This window comes from Giraffa tippelskirchi, chromosome 12 (genome assembly GCF_054371585.1).
Source record: "Giraffa tippelskirchi isolate mGirTip1 chromosome 12, T2T-mGirTip1v1.2.pri, whole genome shotgun sequence".
Taxonomy (NCBI): Eukaryota; Metazoa; Chordata; class Mammalia; order Artiodactyla; family Giraffidae; genus Giraffa; species Giraffa tippelskirchi.
In genome coordinates this window covers 102,688,354-102,704,068 of record NC_137286.1, presented here as the reverse complement: position 1 = coordinate 102,704,068, position 15,715 = coordinate 102,688,354, and the positions used below count along the sequence as shown (strand labels likewise).

The window sequence follows — 15,715 nt, the reverse complement described above, 5'->3', positions numbered from 1 at the left end:
ACTTGCATGAAAAAAATTTTTTGAAATTGTGCACACTAACATGCTGGTGGCAGCAGTCCCTGTGTGCTTGTGGGTTGTGTTGTTCTGTAAACTGCGTGTTTGGCATTCAAGTGATCCTTCTCTATTTTGGTTAGATATTTGTTGACTGACCAAAACAGGATGCGAAGTGTAAATGACATCATGCCCATGATTGGTGCTCGATTTTATACTCAATTGGATGCTGCTCAAATGAGAAATGATGTCATAGAGGAAGACCTTGCAAAGGTAAAGTGTGTAGTTAAAGGAGTGTGTACACACCTGCATCTGTGTGTATCAGATGTAAAACAGAGTAATTACTGTGCGGATATAGTACGCAGCTGGCTAAGACTGCAGATATTTTTGTCCAAACTTAGTGTTCAGTATTTTGATTTCTCAGGTCCTCTAGGCATTGGTCCTATTTTTTTTCGTTCATGGTTTTTCTACAGTCTTGAGATACAATCTTAATTTTTTTTTTTTTAATATGCAATCTTAGTAGTAGACAGCTACAGTGGGGGAAGAATAAATCACAGGCTTGTGATTAATACATACACCCTACTGTATATAAGATAGATAACCAACAGGGTCCTACTGTGTAGCACAGGAAACTGCTCCAGTCTGTGATAATCTATACGAGAAAAATCTGAAAAAGAATGAATACATATATATGTGTAACTGAATCACTTTGCTATACACCTGAAAGTAACACAAAAACTATAATCCAATAAAAAAAGGGACAGTTGCATAATCTTCTTGAGTATTAGAGTATGTGAAAAGAACATGTTATATTCAAAAGTATAACCGAAAGGTGGGGATATTAGGGTTTATGGTTTAAAGCTAATATTGGTACAGGATACCAGTTTTATAAACATTTTGCTTTTATATTCAGTTAGCTGGAACATTAATATTCTTTCTCTTTTTAAAATGTTTTATAGGAGGTTCAAAATGGAAGACTGTTTAGGCTTCTAGCAAAATTGGGAACAATCAATGAGAGGCCGGAGTAAGGATTTACAGTATTTTACATCATGTTTTCAATCAAGGGCACTGTTTTGCATAACCAGAATGAGTATACCTTATTCTTACTAATTTTATTTGGGAAAAGAGAAGAATTCTCGTGTAAAGTGACCTTAAGCCTGTTGTTAGCCATTAGGGTGGTGTTTTTAACCACAGCCCCGGTTGTGGTTGTCTTAGGGATTACACATGCACAGAGAGAGACACACACACACACAAAAAGTACACACACACACACACACAAAGTACACTGTGTTGCACAGAGAGAGACACACACACACACAAAAACAGAGTACACTGTGTTGCACAGAGAGACACACACACACACACAAAGTACACTGTGAGAGAGAGACACACACAAAGTACACTGTGAGAGAGAGAGACACACATACACACAAAAACAGAAAGTACCCTGTGTTGCACAGAGAGAGAGAGACACACACACACAAAGTACACAGAGAGAGACACACACACACACAAAGTACACTGTGAGAGAGAGACACACACACACAAAAACAGAAAGTACACTGTGTTAAAAACCTCTCTTGTGGTTTGCCTGTGAGGGAACATTTTCTGCCTGTCAGTACTGCCTCTCCCCATCTGCTTTTTGAAGCGTGTTCTGTTTACCATGGTCAGATTGGATCTTTTTGATATTTTTAATTATTTCATGCCTCTTATCTTCTATTAAAGTGCATTGTTCATAGCTGTCACGTGAGTGACACTGGAAAGGCATCACCATCTTACATTATTGTTTAGTTCTGCCTTGTTTGTGAGTTAAAGTTAATTGTATGTTCAAGAAAGAAGCAAGGCTGATGTTTATGCTTCATACCTGTCCCAAAGACAAGGTAAAAAAGTAGTATAGCTGTGGTGACTGTGGTACAAGCTACATTTCAGGATTGTTAACTGCTGTTCATAGAGATAGGTGGTAGATAAATACCATTGCTTGAGGGAGTTTTTTTGACCACAAAATTTAAATTCACTTACCTTTCTTCAAAGTTAAAAGATTCAGTTAGCATTTTCCCTAGTGATTTTTCTAAATAGAATGTGGTCATATGTTGAACCATTTTAAAAGTTTTTAATTGCTTCTTCTGGCATTTATCTCTTTATTTAAAAATAATGTGCTTAAGTGCTGTTTCTTGATTTTTCTTCAGTGTTTCAATTTTTCTTCAGTGTATAAATCAGCTAATGACTTTGTCCTGTGACAGGTGAGGCTGTATTTCTCATACACTCTTCCCTTAACTAAATATACACACACACACTGTACCACTTAACCCCTGAATTTTGAGATGAGTATTCAGTGTTGACATTATTAGAGCAAGGTAAATACTCTGTGTAGCTTCACTACACAGTAAATCATGACTACATGTCCTTCATTTTGTATTTTGTTTTTTGATTTTTGTTTTCCTGGTGTGGATACTTGTCTCATGTAGAAAACTAAGCAAACGAAAAATATTTACCACCAGTTCATTCTAAACGCACTGCCGAATATAAAACACCCTTCCATATGGTCAAAAATGAGTAATAACCTCTCAGTTCCTTTTTTTCTCCCCATTAGAGAAGTTACCCCCGAGGCCTCTGCCCCCTGCCCCTCTCGGGGCCGATTGCCTTTCAGCCTGCTCACGACCTCAGCTAAGACCTCAGGCTTCACTTCACTCTTTCCCTGGGAGCTCTCCCTCTTTTTGTCCCCCCTCTGTGTTGCACGCCCTGTTTCTTGCTTTTTGCATTGGTTTACTGTTCTGCTTTAATAAATCACACCCTTCTGTAGCTTCCTGAGAAAGGGGAGTTTTTCCCAGTGTTTGGAAGTCTAAAAATATTTTTATTCTGCTTTCATACTTTATTGATAATATGATTGGGTATATGTCCTCAGAAAATTCTTTTTATTAATGAAATCTTTTGAGTATAGTGTGTATGAACCAGTTTCTTTAAAAGTAGAAAAGGTTTGCAGTGAAAAACCTTTCATACCTGACACCCCCAGTCTCTCCACTCCTCCTACCAGCCTTTAGTTTATTAGTCTCTTGTATATATTCCCTGAGTTAATAACTGTATATTCTTATCACCCCTCTACTTTGAAATATGTACAAACTGTAAGTTATGTACAGTGGTCTGTACATTGCACATGACAGTATGTTTTCTCATAACAGCGTATTTTGGAAATCTTTTTACAGATACGTTTAGTATACGCCCAGCAATCTTCTCAGTAGTTAACAAACATGACCTAACTGAATCCTCGTAACAGCCCGTGGTACGGATACTTCAGTATTCCCTTTTAATAGAGAGATTGAAGCACAGAGAAGTTAAAAGCCTCCAGGGTCACACATAAGTCAGGACTCGAGTCCGGACAGCATGTGGCTCCAGAGTCTGTGCTGTCTTAACCACAGTGCCGTGCTTCCTCATGGTCAGTGGCCGTGTAATAGTCCATCGTGTGGATGGTCTGTAATTTATCTCTCTAGTTCCTTACCGATGGCCTTTTGAGTTGTTCTCAACCTTTTGCTAGTATAAGCGGTTCTGCAGGGACTGACTTAAGCATACTTAATTTCGTGTGTGTACAAATATAGGTCCAACTCTGATTATGAGGTCAGTACCTGCTGGAATTTGTGACTGTGATTTGATAGCTGTTAGAAGGATTTACCAGTGCACACTGCATGAGAGTCTTTCACTAGCAATACTTTTTCCAAACTTCTGGGTTTTTGACAACCTGATAGATGAAAAATTGAATCTCAGTGCAGGTATTTTGGTATTTACTCATAATGAGCATGTTGCCTATCTTTCTGATTTATTTCTGTTTCCTTTTCTGTCTGTCTGATCCTTTGCCCATCTTTATTTCCAGCTGCATTTTCTGTCTTTTTGCTGTCTAGGAGCCAGAGGGATCTGACCTTTGTGATCCTTTCTTTTAAGTTTGTCATCTTTCTTTTGACTCTGCTCAATTTTTTCCCATACAGACATTTTTATAGTAGTAGAACTGATGGAATTTACTTTTTGCTTCTGGATTTTGAGTCATGGTCAGAAAGTTAGGATTTCTACTCTTAAGATGATCTTATGAAGGGATCATCAAGTATTTTCTAGAATACTTAAGGTTTCATTTTTTTTCATATTAAAATTTTTTATATATTTGGAATTTGTATAGGATGTAAGGTATGAATTCACTGCCACCCCCACCAGATGACTATCCAGTGGTCCAAAAGCTATTTATTGCATAGTCTAGCTTTTCCCACTGGTTTATTAAGGCAGCAGCTCTTTCACACACTCTTAATGACATTTGAAATCTAGTAGTGTTAGCTCTTTCTTATCTCCATTTTATTGGTTTTATTAAATTTATTAGTAAGCTTAAGGATCATTTGTGTTTTTTAGATGTGGAGTTACCTTCACCAAGATAATGGCATGTCACTGTATTTGCTGATGTCTGCTTTAGTATCCTTCAGAGTTTACATTGTTCTTCATATAGTTAAAATACACTAAATTTATCCTTAGGTGTTTTTTCTTATTGCTGTTATCAATGGGAATTTCCTCCATTCTGTCTGCTTAGATTCTTTGTTGTCTGGTGTATGTGAAAATGATTGATTTCTATAAATTTTGTAGTGTGGGACTTCTAGTGTTTGGGTAGTTTTTCAGTAGATTCTTCTGGGTTTCTCAGTCGTGTCTTCATATAATGATAGTCATATTTCCTCCCTTCTCATTTCTGTACTTTTGATGTCTCTTGAGTGACTGTGTTAGTGCCTCTAATGCATAGTTCAGTAATAGTAATGATAGTTTCTTTCAGGATTTGAAGCACTGCTCCATTTATTGTCTTTTAACTTATAGACAGACTCAAAGCCATTTTCTTTCCAAATTTTTCTTCATCCCCATGCTTTTAGGACAACACCCCCCTTTTTTAAAATCATTAACGTGCAGAAATTCACAATGATGTGCTGTGGTGGTGAGTTTTTGATTCATTCTGATGAATCAACAAATGGGCCTTTTAACCTTGGGAATTTATATCTTTTAGTTCTTGGAAGTTGTCTTACTGTTTCTCTGCAAATCTCTTTCTGGAATTCACACTGCTTAGATGCTAGACCTTTGCAATTGATTTTCTAATATTCTCTTCTGTTTTCCATATTGTGTCTTAGTGTTGTGCTTTGTAGCCAAAAATCTCAACTTATTTTGTTTGAAGTTAAAAGCGTTTTTTCCTAATGCTTTAAATTTGTACTTTCTAGGCAGTAATCTCGACTTACTTGGTCTAAAATTAAAGGGTTTTTCCCCTAATCCTTTAAATTTTTTGAATTTCTGCTATATTTTAAATTTCCAAAAACTTTCTGCTTTCTGGATGTTTCTGTCTTACAGCGTTTAATTTATTTTTCTCTGAGGCTGTCAATTATAGATTTTTACTGAGTGGGTTTTTAAATTTTTTATTTCACTTTTATTTTGTCCCTTGTAGTATCTCATAGAAAACCCCACTAATGACTTCCCCTTCAAGCACCCCACAAAGCATTAGAGCTCATTCTTTTTTTGGATCTGCTAAGTCATGCTGCTTACCTGTCTGCTTTTCACCTTTCGAATTTTTGTGAATATTTTTTGTCTCCTATCGTTTCTGATCCCTTTGTCCTTGTGTGTCTATACACTTTCTTAGACACTTACTGTCACTTGGCTGGAGTTTTGAAAAGGAACGGAGATAAATGGGTGTGTTTAATCAGCTTTTAATTGAAAGACCCTGGAGTGATCTTAATAAAGCAGACACGTGACTGTGGGGGGCTTCCCTCTTTATTCTCAGAATGCAGACCTTATTTTTACATGTGATCTAAGGCTGCATGGCCTGACCTCTCCCTTTTCATCCTTGCTTCAGATGTGCTTTTTTTTCCTTTTAATTTCCTCCTTGACTCTTGTGCTGTCTGCCCGTCTTTTCTTATACCCCTCCTTGTCCTCACTCCGGTCCTGCACTCTGATCCTCTTTTCTCCCCCAATGCCATCCAGCCTCGCTTGTCTTTTCTTGTTCAGGTGCTCCTTGCTCTGTCCCTTGCACATACTGAGGCCTCTGACCAAGAGGCATGCTTCCTTGGGGAGAGCACCCATTCCCTCTCTGGAAAGCCTTCCTTGGCTTCCCAGGTGAATTCTTGTTTCTGGTCTATACTGTGTCCCTGTTTTTAAATAGCATTCTCTCCATATGCAATTGCAGCTTTCTGTTATTATTTGAATATCTCTTCCCCACTAACCTATATGTTTCATAGGTCACTGAAAACTAACAGTGACCATCTGGCCAGTTTTCCAGCTCTTTGCCACTCACTTTCACATCATTGCATGATGGTAGGAAACCAGCATCTACCCCATTTTATTTAATCCTAAACATTTCCCTGTTTCATGCCCCTAGTAAAGCAGAAGACATTTCTGGCATCTCTCTCTACCCTATAGAGAGGTCATTTACTTTATTCCCCATTTTATCTAATGGTAGGGGCCTAAGTGAGGGAAGGGATTGCGAAGAAGGAGTATGTAAGGGGGTGATTGCTTTGAGAAGTAGAAAATGGTATGGAATGGAATATACTTCCATAGTGAGATTATTTTAAAAAATCTCTGGGCACTCTGGACATAAAAATTAGATTTAAAAAAACTACACACAGACCCTACTTTCTGGTTGATTGTAGACGACAATAAAACTGGTTTTGAGTCTGAAGTATAAACATAGAGCTTTGTGGTGTAAGCATGAGTTATTGAGGTTAATATTCCCTTCCCTCAGGTTTCAGAAGGATCCTACCTGGTCAGAGACGGGAGACCGGTACCTGTTGAAGCTCTTTAGGGATCATCTTTTTCATCAGGTGACAGAAGCAGGTGCTCCTTGGATTGACCTCAGTCATATCATTTCTTGTCTTAACAAGGTAATCTGGGTCTGGACTTTGAAGATTATGATGCTGTAATATCCAGTTTATAGAGCTTCATCTTGTACAAATACTGAGAGACGTAAGGAATTACGTCTCTGTACTCTGCTGTAGTATACAGGGCATGTTATTCATAATTATTAGGTGCTCCCACTTAAGTAGCAGTTTCTAGAATGGGAGTATTTTTTAAAATCTGCATGAATAATTTCAGAATTTTTCATGGTGGATCTTTTTGTTGTGATCGAATGTCACAAAATGACTGTCTCTTCTCCCCCAATCCACCCCCACTGTATTTTATTTACCAGGTGTAGTTTGTTTCAACATATGAGGCCATGAGTGGGAAAAACAAAAATACTTTTGCGTTTAAATATCTTTAAAAGTTGAATTCCTTTCTTTGCAGTCGTGAGTCACATTGAGTGCTCTCAGCTCAGGGTGTCAGTCAAGTGTTAAAACTGAGAGCACAGTGCCAGGCACGCCAGCAGAGCCCGCTGTGATAAATGGTGGGTAGGTGGTTAGATGAACCATGTTGGTAGAGGCATGTCATAAGTTTATATAAGAGACGAGCTTTGTGTTTTAGAGAGGGCTAGAAGAGATGGAATTTACAGAGGAAGGGAGGCACGCATTTTCCTTGTGAACTACTTATAATCACGGAGAGAAATGGGTCTCCAGAGGTAAACCCTCGCCTTTGTTTAGGTTTGTATGTGAAACAGGGTTGGCCACCTGTGGCCTGTGTACCAAATCCTTTGCCTGTTTTTAGACAACCTACAAGCTAAGAATTTTTTCTCACATTTTAAAAAGATTGTAAAAACAACAGCAACTAACAATATGAAACAGAGGCTTGTATATGGCCCTGAAATTGAAAGCATTTACTGTCTGGCCCTTTTCTGCTGACCCCTGGTCTAAGCTTTCCCTAAATTGCAACGGTTAGAGCAGAAACTAGCCACTGTGGCCCATGATTTAGATCTGTTGGCTACAGTGTGCCCACCCTCCAGGAAAAATGAGTTTTATTTTTAAGCATACTTTGCCGTGTTTGAATTTCCTTAAAACTCTTTGGAGAGTATTGTCAGTAACCTACATGAAGACAGAACAAGACTGTATGTATAATTTAGCTAATCTGGTACGATTTATATATTCGTTTGTCCTTTTTCTTTCGGAGAAAACATTTTTCTTAAGCACCAAGTGGAGAATAATGCCGCCAGATTTTAAAAAACAGAGTCTCTAGTATCAAAGCACCAGTGGGTAAAAATAGGTAAAACTGGAATAAATACTGACAGGGAGAGCCTGTGGAATAAGCCATGGACAGACATTGTAGATGAAGATTACTTACTGAGTATTAGCATAACTGAAGCTTTGGAGAAAATGCTGTTTAATTTCATAAAATAACTGGGAGTAAATAACTCAGAGTAAAATAGGAGTAAATAAGTTTATCCTAAATCTGAAAATGTGACAATTTTTTATTTAGGAAGAGTGTAATAAATTAAAAGGTATGGACGGTCATTTTGGTGATACAAAAATTAAATTTTTACATAGATTATTTTGGTGGAAATGACGGAAATTAGATGGTAAAATGATTTGAAAGGCTATTGTCTTCAGAATTAGTGTTAAACATTTTAATGAATTAGTGAAAAGGGAAGGAAAAAGGTACATTGAAAACTAACAAAAGTAAAGTGAAAATCCTAACAGGAGAAGATATTTGATGAACTCAGGATTCTTACTTAGGCTTTATAAAGGCCTCATTAAAATATTATTGCCAAATCCTGATAGATAAGGATTTGATAATGATCATATACTGGCATTCACACAAGTGGAAATAACAAGTAAATGTATGAAAACATTTGGTAACATTAGTTAAAAAGGTAAAAAAAAAATTTAAAAAGGTAAATTAAAATAGCAAGGCACTCATTTGATGCGGTGTTACTGGTAAATTGGTACAGATCATAAATTCGTGCTGTTTGATGTCCTTTGGAAAGCAATTTGGCTGTATGTGTTAAGCTATAAAATTCCTCAGACTTCTTGATTCCGTCTCTCCTAGGGAAGTAATTCTACAGAAGAAAAAAATTAAGTAGCCAAATATGTTCATTGCACTGTATAATTCATGACACCAAAAGACTGGAAGATATTGGGGGAATAATTGAAGTCTGCATTTTATGGAGTATCAACTGGATGGAAAGTATTGCACCCAAGTGTTAAGCATGAAAGACAGGCAGCAGCATAGGGCAATGTTTTTAAAAAACACACCTGAGTTGAAAAGTGTGTGCATACTGACTAGTGATGTAAAATATTTATGATTATCTAGAGGGGGATGTGACACAATTTTTAAAAATTTCATATATCACTGTTGTACGTGTTGTCCTAAAATAGGCTTGCACTTCACATTTTGTGTGTCTGTCTGTTTCAGTTAGATGCTGGTGTGCCAGAAAAAATTAGCCTCATTTCCAGAGACGAGAAGAGTGTACTTGTGGTGACTTACAGTGACTTAAAGCGATGCTTTGAAAATACTTTTCAAGAACTGATTGCAGCTGCGAATGGTCAGTTGTAGTATTTGCTTAAAAAAAAAAAAAGGCGGGATGTGGCCAAGGAGCCTAACCAATAGCAAATTGCACTACAGCTGAACTGTTCTCATCATCTCATCTCACGTCGGGGAAGCACGCAGAAGATGAGCAGAGCTGCTTGCACTTGGGTCAGGTGCGCTGTTACTTGAAGGAAAGAATGTCTCCCTCAGCCCCGAGCTGTGGCTGCCGGGCTGCCGGCGGGGCCACACCTGTGAAGAATTTATTTTAGATCAAGGAGCACCATTAGGTGAATGATGTTCCAGCTTTTGGTTTTTTTTCCCCCACTTGTATATGCACTAATTTTAATTTTTTAAAGACTTTTTTCTGATCTTTGAACTTTTGCCATGTTGTATACTTATTAAGGGAAACTATTTGCAAGGACACTTTTGGGAAACCATGCTGGGCAGCATTTTTGTTCACTGAGGGGTGAAGAATTTGCTCTTTTGGGGAGGGGTTGCCCTGAATAACATAACGGACCAGGTCAGTGATTTCATGGAAGTACAGTATAGTGCATAGTTCTTGTAAGAGTATTGTATGTAAGCTCTGTATGCCACCCACTGTTTGTTCAGATTTTTTGTGTTTTTTTTTGTTTTTAAGAACACAGAAAAATATCAGTGAATTGTTGGGCATGAATTCCCCTCTCAGCTGATTTAAATCCTTTCTAAATGAGGATAGACAGTCACTGAAGGAGCATACAGAACTCTTCGCTCCAGATTCAGCCAGAGCCTTTTTAAAAAAAAAAAAAAAAAGGTGTTCCCCTGCTAATCAGATACATTTACGCCATTTTTTTTAAAATAGAAAAAAAACATTAAGAAATTGTGTTAAAGGCCTGAAGGTCAGGAGTCTGTTGCTTTAGGTTCTTTCCAGTGTGCTTTTTTTGTATAAAGTTCTGTTCTTTGAACCACAGCTTTACTATGGTACTTTACACTGGACACAGATGCAGAGACACTGTTCAGAAGACAAACTGCACACAGCAGTGGTCTGGCGTCGAGAGCTTTCTGAAGTCTTACAGCCTGGATCTGGAAGGATCACAGTCTGCTGTGCCTTTGCAGTCACTGCTTAGCCCAAAGTCATAGTGCTTTTGATAATAATAACTCTGTGGGGTATTCCTGAGTCGGTCAATCTCAAAAGTTTGGAATTTTCCTCCTCTTAACTTTCTTAACATTTGGACGTGCAGTTGTCGCCAAACTTGGGTATTCATGGAATTTCTAGTCAATGAAATACCTGTACTTAGATACTGAAGACTGCCAAATACATAGGAATTTTATTTCATAAAAACCAGTAATGAAGACTCTTATCTCCTTTCCCAGCACTGAATGTTTTACTAGCACTGGGTGCTCACCACACAACGATGAAGAAATGTGGAAACTCAGAAGGTCGGGAGGGACTTCCAGGCACTTGCAACTGATGTGACAGTCTTCAATTTTAATAACTATTCATATTTGTAGTTTTCAGAGAAGTTTTTAATATTTCTCTGTCCACTTTTTATAAGCTTTAAAATGATTTTCTCTGCCTTGAGATTTGCATCAAGAAAAAGCACCTCTTCACCCAAAAGCTTTGAAGACTAGAGACATGCTTTACATGTTTTAACAAGTGTGTTTGAATCCACGTTTGGTAGCATCAGTTGTTGAGTTAAAAAGGAAATCAATTATTGTATTTGATCAGGATGGATTTTAAAAAGAACATAATGTTCACTATTCAAAGGATAATTAACGTTTGCCACCATAATGTTCTTTTTTTATGTAAAAGGAACAAGAACTTGGAGACATTAACACACAAAGGTCTTTTATCATTATTAGCTCATGTATTTGAGGAAGAGCAGCTGTCTTTTTATATGTTTTTTGACAAATCATATTGTAATTCTTTTGTACAAAAAAGAACTACTTGTATTCTAGAAGAAATATGAAATGCTTAATTTATAAGCGGGCTGGAGATTTTTTCCAATATTGTTTTCTTTGAAAATGAAAGGGGATCATCTATTTTAGTTTTGGGGTCTGGGAACTTTTTGAAAATTTAATTTGTGGACCAATGTTATGTGAAAGCTAAGGAAGGGCAGGGGTAAAATAGGGCTTGATTTTCTCATTCTGTACAGACCAGCAAACTTCCCTCTGCAAGGCAGGCTCAAATCACAAACCCAAGAGTGTTTGCGTCATAAAACGCTAGTTTGCTTCAGCCCCTAGTAACCTCAGGACTTGGTTTGAATATAAAAGGTAGACAACTGATATGTTTTCACGAGTAAATATTGTCAGCCAGAAAACAGTTGGTGTCAGGTAAACGTATTTTTTTTTTAAGCTTTGTTTTATATTTATTTTTCATTTAGTTTTTATTGGGAATGGTTTTCAATAGCACTCTTATTAGTTCTGCTTAGGTGTTTTTTGGGGGAGCCCTCTTTTCCGTAGTGTAATTTCACTTAAGAGGTTGTCTAAAAGTTAGTCTTTTTAATTCATAGGAAGATTTTAATATCTGAGAGTACTCAAATTAAGGATGTAAACTTCCCACACCTTCCTGTTATGACAGATATAAAAGCACAGAAAGGACAACCCTTGAAATCATGTAACGTTGGTCATTTCAGCTTTTTGTACCTATTTTAAATTCTGTCAGTGCGTTTACTTCATTGTAAGTATTTTTGAGGGCACCTTTGTGTTTTTGCCTTTGTCCTTGGTTCTGTGATTTGGATGTCAACAACTTCCCTGAAAAGCACCAGTGTGTTAAGTTCTAATGTCATGACCCCAGTCTGGGTTATTTCATCTTTAATCCTGTTTTCAGTCTCTATGTGTACAGCAGTATTTTTAATAAAGAATTACAGAGAGAAGATTGTCCTTTTTTTTTTTTTTCCTTTTTGGTTCAGTTCAGTTCAGTCGCTCAGTCGTGTCTGACTCTTTGCGACCCCATGAATTGCAGCATGCCAGGCCTCTCTGTCCATCACCAACTCCCGGAGTCTACCCAAACCCATGTCCATCGAGTCGGTTATGCCATCCAACCATCTCATCTTCTGTCGTCCCCTTCTCCTCCCGCCCCCAATCCTACCCAGCATTAGGGTCTTTTCCAATGAGTCAACCCTTCGCATGAGGTGGCCAAAGTATTGGAGTTTCAGCTTCAACATCAGACCTTCCAATGAACACCCAGGATTGATCTCTTTTAGGATGGATTGATTGGATCTCCTTGCAGTCCAAGGGACTCTCAAGAGTCTTCTCCAACACCACAGTTCAAAAGCATCAATTCTTTGGTGCTCAGCTTTCTTCACCGTCCAGCTCTCACATCCATACCACTGGAAAAACCATAGCCTTGACTAGACGTACTTTTGTTGGCAAAGTAATGTCTCTGCTTTTAAATGTGCTATCTAGGTTGGCCATAACCTTCCTTCCAAGGAGTAAGCGTCTTTTAATTTCATGGCTGCAATCACCATCAGCAGTGATTTTGGAGCCCCAAAAAATAAAGTCTGACACTGTTTCCACTGTTTCCCCATCTATTTCTCATGAAGTGATGGGACCAGATGCCATGATCTTAGTTTTCTGAATGTTGAGCTTTAAGCCAACTCTTTCACTCTCCTCTTTCACCTTCATCAAGAGGCTCTTTAGTTCTTCACTTTCTGCCATAAGGGTGGTGTCATCCGCATATCTGAGGTTATTGATATTTCTCCCAGCAATCTTGATTCCAGCTTGTGTTTCTTCCAGCCCAGCGTTTCTCATGATGTACTCTGCATATAAGTTAAGTAAGCAGGGTGACAATATACAGCCCTGACGTACTCCTTTTCCTATTTGGAACCAGTCTGTTGTTCCATGTCCAGTTCTAACTTGCTTCCTGACCTGCATACAGGTTTCTCAAGAGACAGGTCAGATGGTCTGGTATTCCCATCTCTTTCAGAATTTTCCACAATTTATTGTGATCCACACAGTCAAAGGCTTTGGCATAGTCAATAAAGCAGAAATAGATGTTTTTCTGGAACTCTTTTTCAATGATCCAGCAGATATTGGCAATTTGATCTCTGGTTCCTCTGCCTTTTCTAAAACCAGCTTGAACATCTGGAAGTTCACGGTTCACGTATTGCTGAAGCCTGGCTTGGAGAATACACAGAAGAACTGTACAAAAAAGATCTTCATGACCCAGATAATCACGATGGTGTGATCACTCACCTAGAGCCAGACATCCTGGAATGTGAAGTCAAGTGGGCCTTAGAAAGCATCACTACGAACAAAGCTAGTGGAGGTGATGGAATTCCAGTTGAGCTATTTCAAATCCTCAAAGGTGATGCTGTGAAAGTGCTGCACTCGATATGCCAGCAAATTTGGAAAACTCAGCAGTGGCCACAGGACTGGAAGAGGTCAGTTTTCGTTCCAATCCCAAAGAAAGGCAATGCCAAAGAATGCTCAAACTACTGCACAATTGCACTCATCTCACATGCTAGTAAAGTAATGCTCAAAATTCTCCAAGCCAGGCTTCAGCAGTACGTGAACTGTGAACTTCCAGATGTTCAAGCTGGTTTTAGAAAAGGCAGAGGAACCAGAGATCAAATTGCCAATATCCTTTTTGGTACTAGTGCATTTATCAAGATGATGTTTGTCTTATGATCAGGACTTAAGAGGCTGAATATTTCATATGTGTTTTGGAGGAATTTTTGGTCTTTGGATAAAATGGTGGCAGATTTATTTACCAAGTATCTGTTAAATGCTTAACTTGGACCTATTCTAGGCACTAAAAATGCAGATTTGAGTACCTGTGATTTACAGAATGTATAGTTAAACCCAAACATTTCTAAATAGTACATGGCTCATGGTATATAGTTCAGGGGAGAGGACCTACTTCCGTGAAAGGAATGACACTTAGCTCGTCATTGATTCAAACTCAGTCTACTGTGTAGATGAAGGCGCCCTGCTCCCCACACCCTCCAGAAACATCATATAAGGGTAGAGAATGAAAATGTGGCAAAATGTTAATACTCGTCGAAACTAGATACTTGTTCATTAAATATAAGCATACTTCAGACCTGCAATAATGCAGTAGAGTGAGTTGCATGAATTTTCTGGATTCCCCGTGAATATAAAAGTTATATTTACACTATCAATAACATTATATCTAAAAAAATGTATATACTTTGATTTAAAAATCTTTCTAACCATCATCTGAGCCTTCAGCAAGTTGTAGTCTTTTTGCAATAGTAACAGCAGAGATTCCTGATCACTATAACAAATACAGTAAGAATGAAAAAGTTTGAAGTGCAAAGAGAATTACCAACATGAGCCATGAAGTGAGGAAAAACAGTGCCTTTAGACTTAATTTGACACAAAGTTGCCACACAAACTTCCAGTTTGTAGAAGCACAGTAACTGTGAGGCCTGTCTATATTTTATTGAATGCCTATTATCACATTACTGACTAAAGATGTATTAATATGTCTTTTGTTACTCAGACGTTATTGACCAGAGACATATCAATGCTTTTTTTTTTTTTTTTGAAGATAGTGATGCAATTAACACTGGGCAAAGTTGTCAGAGCTTGAAATCAATCCAGGATTCGTTATACAATTGTTATCATTCACATGTCGCTCCATTTGGTTTTTGTTCCAGTCTTGTGTATATCATAAACAGAAATTTCTTAAAAATGGTGCATCAAGAAATTTTGAGTGAAAAACTTTTTGGTGAACTTTACACAGACACTTTCTCTGATAGGCCAAGCGATATATATACTAGTGTCTTCAGAATATAGTTCTGATTCAGATGATGTGAACATTAGAGCAACAAAAAGACAAAAAACCTTAGTGATTGATTCTGATACGGAAAGTGGACATAGACTCACCGGTGCTGGGGGATGCATTCTCCTTTGCTTCTACAGAAGAGTAGACTGAAAACAATGTTTCACAAAAATTAGAAGACTTTACAGGTGTGTCAGGTGTTCATATATTGAATGCAATAACCCGCAAAGTGTAATGCAATAACAGAATGAATTTTGGGCCCAGTCAGAATAAAAATTGTCTGCCACAACTGTTAGTTTCTACAAAAAGCCCCCAGTCAGTAAAGAGTTAATGCCAGCCATTGTTCTGTGAACCAGCAGAATCCTGACCACAGCAAGTATTTGTGCTCTTGTTGCTCAGTTGTGTCCGATTCTTTGTGACCCCATGGACTGGCCCACCAGGCTTCTCTGTCCACGGGATTCTCCAGGCAAGAATACTGAAGTGGGTTGCCAATTCCTTCTCCAGGGGATCTTCCTGACCCAGGAATCGAACCCTGGTCTCCTGTATTGCAGCCACCAGGGAAGCTGCCATATACTAGTTAAGAGGTAATAGTGATGATGTGATTAAGTA

General features: G+C 38.1%; 1 protein-coding gene across 21 annotated transcripts in view; it reads left to right on the top strand.

Annotated features, from left to right (window-relative positions):
• The window catches only part of PAN3 (poly(A) specific ribonuclease subunit PAN3), a 123,194-nt gene extending 110,964 nt beyond the window's left edge, over positions 1–12,230 (top strand). For 8 of the 21 annotated variants that reach the window (XM_081549359.1, XM_081549357.1, XM_081549352.1 and 5 more), the window contains 5 exons: positions 135–264; positions 951–1,015; positions 6,728–6,866; positions 9,265–9,394; positions 10,729–12,230. In XM_081549359.1, coding sequence (XP_081405485.1) covers positions 135–264; positions 951–1,015; positions 6,728–6,866; positions 9,265–9,394; positions 10,729–10,826 — 562 coding nt within the window. In that variant the 3' untranslated portion in view covers positions 10,827–12,230. Of the gene's footprint in view, positions 1–134; positions 265–950; positions 1,016–6,727; positions 6,867–8,898; positions 9,755–10,728 lie in introns of those variants that run through there. The other 13 variants (XR_014071098.1, XM_081549363.1, XM_081549362.1 and 10 more) reach the window with 5 other exon arrangements.
• Positions 12,231–15,715: the final 3,485 nt, after the last annotated feature.